This window comes from Rhinichthys klamathensis, unplaced genomic scaffold (genome assembly GCF_029890125.1).
Source record: "Rhinichthys klamathensis goyatoka isolate OS25496 unplaced genomic scaffold, OSU_Roscu_1.1 h1tg000261l_1, whole genome shotgun sequence".
Taxonomy (NCBI): Eukaryota; Metazoa; Chordata; class Actinopteri; order Cypriniformes; family Leuciscidae; genus Rhinichthys; species Rhinichthys klamathensis.
This window is the reverse complement of record NW_026606782.1, coordinates 37,568-47,454: the sequence shown is the minus strand read 5'-3', so window position 1 is coordinate 47,454 and position 9,887 is coordinate 37,568. Positions and strand designations below refer to the sequence as shown.

General features: G+C 41.4%; 1 protein-coding gene across 6 annotated transcripts in view; it reads right to left on the bottom strand.

Annotated features, from left to right (window-relative positions):
- Window positions 1–738: 738 nt before the first annotated feature.
- The window catches only part of si:ch211-207d6.2 (sickle tail protein), a 32,311-nt gene continuing 23,162 nt past the window's right edge, over window positions 739–9,887 (bottom strand). For 2 of the 6 annotated variants that reach the window (XM_056267508.1, XM_056267504.1), the window contains exons 10-19: window positions 9,333–9,469; window positions 8,508–8,655; window positions 7,981–8,416; window positions 7,620–7,812; window positions 6,661–6,908; window positions 6,203–6,343; window positions 5,654–5,770; window positions 4,630–4,707; window positions 2,816–4,507; window positions 2,044–2,332 (exon numbers count right to left, since the gene is read on the bottom strand). In XM_056267508.1, coding sequence (XP_056123483.1) covers window positions 2,195–2,332; window positions 2,816–4,507; window positions 4,630–4,707; window positions 5,654–5,770; window positions 6,203–6,343; window positions 6,661–6,908; window positions 7,620–7,812; window positions 7,981–8,416; window positions 8,508–8,655; window positions 9,333–9,469 — 3,328 coding nt within the window. In that variant the 3' untranslated portion in view covers window positions 2,044–2,194. Of the gene's footprint in view, window positions 1,569–2,043; window positions 2,333–2,815; window positions 4,508–4,629; window positions 4,708–5,653; window positions 5,771–6,202; window positions 6,344–6,660; window positions 6,909–7,619; window positions 7,813–7,980; window positions 8,417–8,507; window positions 8,656–9,332; window positions 9,470–9,887 lie in introns of those variants that run through there. The other 4 variants (XM_056267509.1, XM_056267505.1, XM_056267506.1 and 1 more) reach the window with 4 other exon arrangements.

Here is a 9,887-nt window from a genome sequence, read left to right as displayed (position 1 = left end):
CAAAATCAATATTTACAGCATTTACCTTTGCATCATCCATGGTTAAATGTCTGAAAAGCATGCATAGGAGTCAACTTTGGAAATTATTCATAGCCAATATTTTTTAGTCTAATATTTAACATCTCAGCATGTAAAGCACTGTTATTTTTGGCATTTGACATGAGCTATTTAAAGGAGTACAATAATGGTGAAACACAAAGCTGGGCAACAGAACCACCACAATGGTTGTACAACATCCACTCACGCTATATACACTTATGTTTTAGTCTTTAAATGAACAAAACTTTATGGCAAAACACTATAAACTGCATATTGTTAGTTAAAACTGGCAGTCCAGTGGGGGCAAAGAGGCAAACATTTGGTTAAATCCCTTTTCAAACTGTCAAATCAATCACCACAGACTTGTTAAACCGATTCTTATAGACATAAATTGGGCTCCAAAAGTCTGAGAATTCTAGTGAAATTGCTTCTATTTTGCATTTTTAATATTTAATACAACATTTTTCATTCAAAATTATATTATGAGCATTATATATATATATATATATATATATATATATTAATAAGGATTCCTTGTTAATAATTTTTTGTTATAAAAATTGACAGTTTAAAAATAATCAAAGTGCTCTCAGACTTCTGGACCTATATATATGGATATATGGCTAGTTAAAACTAAAACACAGAAATATCATGTATTCATCTAATTTCCTTTCCCTAAAAAAGCAATGTATATTTTACATAGTTCATGTAAGTAAACAAATGCACGTCTATAAAATATAAAGCCAACACTGTCAAGTTTAATCCCTCACATAAACCAAAAACAAAGTTCATTATTCAGAAGCACCATGTGTGACTCTAGATTCTGAACTACTTCTGGATTTCAGAGGAAGTGCACAACGACAATAACATCACCCCAAACAAACAGGCATAACTAAATCAGTGTTTCTGTTTGTTACAGAAGTACATGGCCTGCAGAAGAACACCTTAAATCCCTCCAGAATGAGTGCAAACAGAAAGAACAAAAGAGAGAAATGGACAGCTCATGCCATGTCCCCGGTAAAGGATGCTGGTGTGATAGCGGCTTGGCCACTGCGGGCCTTCAGAGACCTGCGGCTGCTGAAGCTGGACACGTGTACAGCTCGACTTCCCCGGCACATGGCAGTGGGAGAGGAAGGGGACGAGGAGGAAGAAGTAGAGTTTGGAGAGACAGGGGAGGAGGAAGAGTACGAGCTAGAGGAGGCTGAGGATGAGTAAGAATAAGAGCAGGACTGGCCATTTTGAGTCTGCGGAGGGAGGGTTAGGTTTTGACCTTCAGAACACTGAGAAGGCCCGGGAGACTGTGAGGGCGAGACGGGTCTACAGCTGGGCCAGCTCAGACTGAGACATGGGATTGAGGACTTAGAAGAAGAGGAAGAGGTTTGGTTAGTAAGCTTAGACGTATTTGAACGAGGAGCATGGGTTGAGCTATGTTTCCATGAGCTAGGTATAAAAGCTGGGATCTTAGAAGCTGGCAAAGCTAAGAAAGCATGTTTACTATTCCCACCAGCTTTCATAGCACTCCCGTTAGCCTGCAAACAAAGATGCCGGAAGACATGGAAAGTCAAGTAGGATGATGACACATACGTGAAAATATAGAGATCTATATTCCCTAAAAATAGTCTACATTACTATACAACACCAACAAAAATATTACTCTTGTAACAAAAGGCATAATCTTGTCTCTTTTCTCTCACAGTTTGATTCACACATTAAACAATAAAGAGAGAAAAGAGGGAATAAACGGATGAATTTGGCCACCAGACCGAAGAGGCCAGAGGTCCTTCAAAACGTCTTCATAATCCAAAGAAATTGAAATATAAACCAACCATCACTCCCCAAACAACACAGTGGGATTACAATCTAAGATCCTTTGTGTTTGTTTTTATGGGTGATGATTTTTAGATGACAAGAGTCAGTTTTCCTGTATAGCTTAATTGGTAGAGCATGGTGCTAACAATGGCAAGGTCATGGGTTAGATTCCCAGGGAATGCATGGGTTGGTATATCTTAGAAGTGTCTGTTTAAATGATAACCATGCAAAAGGAATTGGTTGTGATGAAGGATATGGGAAGAGTCATATTGGATCCATGTGTGTCCACAATAAAATTACTCAAACACATTTCCCATCTGTGTCTTCATGCCTTACACTGGCTGCCCTACAGTAAAACTACCTGTCGGAATTGCCTCTGGGAGTCCTGGAGCTTTTGGGGCTTTCCGGGTTTTTCTGCACTCTCTGGCTGCTGGCGGGACTTGGGCGAAGAAATCCGACTCGAAACAGGAGAGTCATCAGAGTTCTGCAAAGATCGACAAGGAAACAACGTCAGATACGGACTGAGGCGAATGACTACTACACATCAGAATGAGGGCAGAGTGTTTAACGATTTCTTATTTGTAGATATGATTGGGGACAGAAAAATGCAGGCAGTATGCTCGAATGTACAACCAATTTCCCAACCACAGTACATGCACATTATTAATCCCACAATAGATCAGTGAAAGTCGGCAAAGATCAGACAGAAACGGTTCATGGGTCCAACCTCAATGAAAGTCTTAACAGTGAAAGTAGACAAGAGTGGTTTGAAAAAGAAGGACATCAAGTACATAATCATGTCCACTTAAATCACACAGAGCCCTCAAAACAGAGTATTCCCAAGTGAGTTCACCAGAAGACACCCATGAAACACATTTACAGTTGAGTAAAGTCAGTGGTTAGAAAGTCAGGCTCTTAAAGCAAACCCAAGCCACCAGCAGAAGGGTGAAGAGGAGTTGAGAAAGACCTGTTTACTGCTGGAGGAACTGGAGGTGGATGTGCTTGAGGAGGATCGAGACTGTGTTTTGGATCTCTTTTGCAGTGATGACTTGTGGGGTTTGGGCTTTAGAGGTGCCGGCCTTTTTGTGGGACTGCCCTCCTCCGGTTCTGCATGACTGGCAATTCTCTTTGCTTTTGATTCTTCTTTGCGGGAGACTTCGGAAACCAATGTAGGTCCAATGTCACTTATGGTACTTTCTAGCTGCTTAATAGTCTGCTCAAGGCTGTCTAACGTTTCATACGTAGTCTTACGGAGTTCCTTGGTTCTGTCTTTGGTGCTCTGTGATGTGCCAGTCTGGTTTTGTGATGAAGACCTAAGGGTGGTAGAATCAGAGTCTGGGTGGGACTTGATCTCAAACCTTTTAGCTTCTTTGAGCACAGTCACGGTTCCATTTGGTTCCTCTTCATCCTCGTAGACAACGACCTGCAGTGTCTTTTTGCCAGTTTTTGTACCTGTACGAAGGGCCTGGCCAATAGCTGCAAGCTGCTTCTTGGGGAACTTAAACTTGAATTTCTTTTTCACATCTTTAGAAGATTCTGTCTTGTCTCCTTCCTCAACGTCAAGAGCAGAACTCTCAAAGGAACTCTGCTGTTGTAGAGGGACTGAAGCACTACTATTTCTCTGACTGTTCACACTGTTCTCAGTTCTGCACTGATCGAGAACGTTATTTTTAGGTGTAACCTGACCAACCTGACTCTCTGAGTTGGCTTCTGCTTCCACCTCCCCCTCATTCTCTTCATCGATCCTCTCCTCTGACAGCACCCTCTCCAGCTCTTCTTCACACTCAAAGACGGTGGACAGTCGCTTGTAGGCCTGACAGATATCCATCGGCTCGTCAAAAATAATGATAACCGGCTTCTTGTCGTATCCAGAGTCATTTGGGCCAGATAGGGTTGGTTCTGAGCCCACTTTAAGAGTCTGGACATCCGTGCCCTTGCTGTCTACCAGCTGTTGGTACTCTCCGGTCGACAGAGCCTGAACCTTGTTATTAGTTATCCTAAAGGCAATGTTATTTGGTGGAGGAGGACCTTCTTCTCCTGGGAGGTCTGGACTTAGACTGGCCTCCTCAGTGTATCTGACCTGACTTCCCTTTGTCCCTTCCTGCCCATTCTCATGGTCATTCAGCTGTGTTGAACATGAGGCATTCGTTTTTGGCTGATGGATCGGTGAGTGATTTTGAGGTTCAGCACTCTGAGGACTTTTGCTAACAAGTGTAACTTCAACAGTGGTTGCGCGATATCCATGCTTTATTGATTTTTCCAGAACAGGTGCGACTAGGTCAGAGGACGTACACAGTACCTGCTGTTCTAACTTCTCAACAGGTGAAACTTTCTCAGAGGGTGTGGGAACTACCTGCTTTAGGGACTTCAGAACCAATTCAGTCTTGAGCTCTTTTCCAACTACAGGGCTGTTCTTTGAAGAGTTATATGGACCAGATGGCACCTGATGAATATAGTTTAGCTTGCTTTGGACCTCCTTGACTGAAATTACAGATAGGTCATCTGATGTTAACAATTTTTGCTGCAAGGAAAGGTCTGAAGCATTCTCAGGTGCAACCTCTGAAGTAGAAAATGTTGCTTCCCTGGGCTTCTTTAGGTCATCTGGCCTATATGTGCCCTCATTTGATGCATTTGACGTTCCGGTGATATAATACATGACCTGACAAAGAAATCAAGAATTCTTTGGACTTCAAACAACACATTAAAGACTGAGTGAGCACAATATCTCATACTTAAATATCACATAAAACTAATGCAAACAGTAAAACAAATTATATTTACCCCAGGTGAACCAGGTGATGCAGTATTCTCCCTAATTTCAGATAGTGCTCCTTCTTCAGATAGATGAGTGGTGGTCTGCTAGGACATTTGGTTAGCACAAAGTCATTGCATTACACTATGACAGACCTTTATTTACATTCTCAAATTCATACCCAGCTAGTCAGTACAATGCAGAGAGAAACATAAAAAAACAAAACAGATCAATGGCGCCATCTAGAGTTGTTTAGCTTTCATAAAGAATATAAACATTAAGTCTCATCCATAGTTTGCAAACTAGAGTATGCTGTCAAGCATTGCTTAAAAATAATGTTTTTATTGTGACTAGACAAGGAGTAATGAAATGTTATACATAGCATTTTCCATGCAAATATGTTTGATGGTGATAGAGGTTGCTGAGAAATACATGCTTGAATTTGAGGTTGTTGTTTTTTTAACAAAATATATTAGTGGAGAAAGTGACTTGCATCTAGTCTTTGTATAGACACTCCAAGATCCAGAACATAGAAATGCTCCTCCTGTTTTGAAAACCCTGACACTGTTGGCCTGTAGGACATAAAAGTATTCTAAAAACTAAAGTTAAACATTTGGTATATTAAAAATAAAATATTTGGTATCTACATATGTTTATATTATATCTTTATATCTCTTTAGAATGGCTATTCTGGCCCTTTTTGAAAGTGGACTCTGAATGCTAAAAAAAGGAAAAGGTCAGAAGTCAGAGTGTTCAGAATGGCCTTTCCACCGCCCCAGTCACTCTGACCCACACAATCTTATACAGCTGTATCTATTAGCATTCAGCAGGAGAGTGTGAGTGACAGACCAGTGTTAGACACACATTCAAACATATTACACCCTCTCTTGATGAGGGGCTACGGTCAGGCATTGACGTTCGTCAGTATGTCAGTATATCAGAATGGGTTTTGTGTATTAGTGTCAGCAGAGCGGGAGGTTATGGGACACGATTGCACATGTGAGTACTGCCGTGAGACTGCCACGGGGAGTTAGCACTCATCACATCTGTTACCTTTGTGTGGTAAGATAGGGAAAGCCCTGGCTCCATGTCTCTGTCTGAGGGCTCACGGGTTGTGAGATCGACAATGTATTTGGGCTTTAAATCTTTAATAGTGCACTTCTGAAACACCTGAGGAGGGGTAAGGGTTACGGGTATTAGGTGCCGTGTCTGGTGGATTTTTCCATCCTGCGTTTGTGTAATTATGATATGTCAAACAGAATATATATAGTGTATTTACATTGTCTTACTTTTTATTGCTAATTAAAATAAAGTCATGGATTCATGATGACATCAGATTAATAGGAAATCTTACCCATTCTCAACAATAGAGGGCAGCACAATTCAAACTTCTGAGAGAGCCAATACACCATAGTGCCCTCATTTTGAAGCTTTTGCGTAAATGTTGACATTGGTGGGGCAACCAATAATGTTTGTATGGTCTCTATATTTGTCTCTTAGCACCTCTAACATGTCTCAACTTCCTGTGTGTTGTTTGGTTCTTCTATACGTATGTTTGTAAAAGAATAAGTGTACGTTTATGTCTTTGTGTGAGTGGCTCACCTGTAGCTCAGCCATGATCTTATCTCCTTCATCCTCTTCATCTTGTAAGGTGGAGGTGTTGACAGGAGGGGTGCGGGGCTTGGGCTTGACCTCTGGGCGCACACGCAAGGGTTTGGGCTGCGGGGCCTCCTCTTCACCCTCCTACAGCCAAAACAACCAGTCGAGTGTGACTGACCCTCACCCTCCATTATGTCTCTCAAAACAACAAAAGCAGCTGGAATCTCTACTGTGATTTTCCGTCATTATTATTCACAAAAACAGGACGCAATATGCAGCGCACGGCACACCCATGCAAAATATAGCACAGTCTGATTTCAACACGTAATAGGTACGTTGCAAGTTAGATGTGCTGTTTTCAAATAATAGTAATGAAAATTGTCATGTTGACTGGGAATGCGGCTCAGCAAGGCCTGAGTCACATGGATCCTAATTAGAGGAATCTGAAATGGCACACACACCTGAGCACTAGTGGACTCTTTCCGGCTGGTGTAGATAACATCTCCTGAACGTCCAGTGGTGAGTCCAGTTCCAGAGGGGTAGAATCTGCGTGGAGGGGGAGGGGGAGGCGATTTGCTAGTCGTCTCAGTGTTGGGCTTCACTTTGTCAACACTGGCCCTGTGGGGCTTTTCTATGGTCGGCTTCTGTGGCCTCTCCAAACTGGTCTGGACTGGTTTATCTGCTTTGGGTCCATCCTGTGGTGCGGCTTCTGTTTGAAGATAAAAAGCGCCTCATTAATCCTGCAGTTTAGATTAAACTCGGATCAAACACACCTGAATCAGCTAAACAAAGATTATTTAAAAACTCATTAAAACAACTGGGAGGTGCGTTGCAATGTAAGAAAAAACTTTTGTCAGCCAAAAAACTAAACAAAAATTAGTGGTCCAACACATGCAAAAAACAACAACAACATAAAACAGGAAATTATATCATAGAGAGCCCCCTTGTAGACTGTCACAAGATGAATAAATGTTTTGAAATATTAATTATATAATTTGACCTTTTAATGACAAGGCAAGGTTAGTTCAGGTTGTAAAATGTCATGTGCTATGAATCTACAATATTTATGAATTAATAACTAATTAGGATTAATTAGGATAAGATTAGGATGATTCTAAGGGCCCTGTTCAGCCCGTTTAAATCTGTTTGAAAATAATGTGATTGCATTCCTCTAAAAGTAATTTAAACAAACTCATGAGGGGTTAAAACGGTGGCAAAGATCCCCCTCCCCCCCTCCTCAAATGAATTCATTAAATTTAAACAAAATTCTTGAAGAAATTGGCAGATGTCTGTGTATCCTTTCCTTTATCATGGACACTCTTATGTCATTTACCCAGATCCCAGTTTTGTTATTTATGTCCTACAATCTGAATGAATGGTTTATATGCACATGCAGATACACATGAATGGACAGACATACCAGGGAGCGAAGACACAGGAAGTGGAGAGTCTGGCAAGATGGGTGTTTGAGAGAGGGCGCTGTCCACCTGGCTGCTCAGCTCCAGGTCAGGTATGGCCTTCATAAGGCTGGCCTGGGTCTGCTGGAGGATCCTTTCCATTTCCCTTTCCGCTTCTGGTCCAGCAGAGTGAACCGCGTCCTCCCGTTTTGAAACCTGTGGAGAGCCCGAGAGAAGTAGTTGTTTGTTGCAAACAGTTAATGGGAAAGTATATTTGGAGAAAGTTCCCTGCAGATAAATACAGAGTTACAGAAATAATTCTTGTGTGGGTGCCAGTACACCAATCTTAATCAATCAAAAGTGAAAGGCACAGTTGAGGCGCACCTCTTCAGGCATGGGCCTGCTTGTGTTGACAGCGATCTCCTCCGCTTGTAGTGGAGATGAGGAGGATCCAGTCGTGCTGATTACAAGCACAGCTTCCTGGCCCTGCGGAGCTGCTCTCTTTCGCAGGGCAGGGCTGTTTTCTCTGCTCCTGGGACTGACCTTCGCCACAGTGGGGGAGTCCCTGCCATGGGTGGGTGTGAGGGGGGGACTGGAGTGGTGTGTGCTGACGGGAGCCGTCTGAATGCGGTGCACAGTAACAGGAGAAGATGACACGGGTTCCGAGCAGCTGATTTTGGCAGGTGATCTTGGTTGAGGGGTGGGGGACTCATGAACAGGTTTTGGAGATCTGTACTCCTCCACAAAGGAAACTGAATCAGTAGGCAATGCCTTCACTTGGACTGGGTCAGAAGTGTGGTTGTGGCTCTCGGTGGCATATCTACAGAAAACAGAAACCCTAACAATGAACCCTTCAAACAACTTCAAAGCTCTAAAGGGATTTAATAATCGAAGTGGTTCACAAGTTGCACCTTCTCAGTCCACTGAGAGTGTCAGTCAGAGCTTTGACTCTCTTCAGCATGCTGTCCATTTTGTGAGGCTCCTCCTTCAGGAAGCGCACCGCCTCCACTTCCACCCGCAACACGCCACGCATTTTAATCTGCAGGGCTGGGAACTCTCCTGAAATTATGAAGAGAAAGATCTACACTGGTGTTCAAAAGTTTGGGGTCTGTAATGTTTTTCAAAGAACTCACCAGGGTTGCATTTATTTGACCAAAAAAACAAACAAACTTAATATTGTGAAATATTGTTACAATTTAAAATAACTGTTTTCTATTTTAATATATTTTAAAATATAATTCATTCATGTGATGGCAAAGCTGAATTTTACATAGACAGTATATAACAGCCATTACTCTAATCTTCAGTGTCACATGATCCTTCAGAAATTAACGGTTATGCTGCATAATATTTTTGTGGAAACCTGTCATGTTCTCAGCCTGTGTTCCCCTGGTCTTGTGTGGACTTGTGTTATTTCCTGTTCTTTGTCACGTTTTGTAGTTTTTGTTGATAAGTTCTTTGATTATTCCCAGGTGAGCCAATTACACCTTATGTATTTAAACCCCAGTGTTTCTTGGGCTCCTTGTCAAATCTTGTCCTTCATGACAGTGTGCTCATTCTGTTCCCTGGTTCTCGTGTTTTATTTATCAGTTTTGCCTGAATTTACCTTTATTATGTTTGCTATGATTATAAAATGTAATGAATATATATAAATCTTACTGACTTCAACAGTAGTGTAACACCTTCTTTTAGAAAAGGAAAGTCCACAGGCAGAAAAAAAATATAAATGTAATCACCTTTGAGTGTGGCCAAAGCTTCTCCTACTTTTCGTAAGTTGACTGCCCCTTCCTCCACATCCTTCAGAGTGACTGGCCGATGGTTCATGACAGACGTAGATTCTTTTTTGAGCATCTCCACGTAGTTCTCCAGCTCTCTGTTACATTGTTACAACAGAGGATGTGTCATTTATCAGCACAACTGTCACTTAAATTGCAAGTTGAGAAATCAGTGACTACCTTACAATTTCATACAGAGGTACAGTACAATATAATTACAGAATATACAATGGGGTCTAAAAGTCTGAGACCACTAGTGAAAAGGCTTCTGTTCTTTTTTATTATTAACATTTTATTACAAATATATGATCTGTATAAACATATGGGGGTAAAAATTACACTGAATTTATTTCAGAATCTTTAAGTATCGGTCTTTGCTTTTTTGCTCGAGCTGCACAAGTTTGTGTAAATCCTAATGATCATGATATCCAGCATGATTTGAGAAAAGCATCTTGTGCTCAAAAGTTTCTGTTCATTTCCTGGTTTAAGTGAACAAAAATCCCATATTTCCAATGT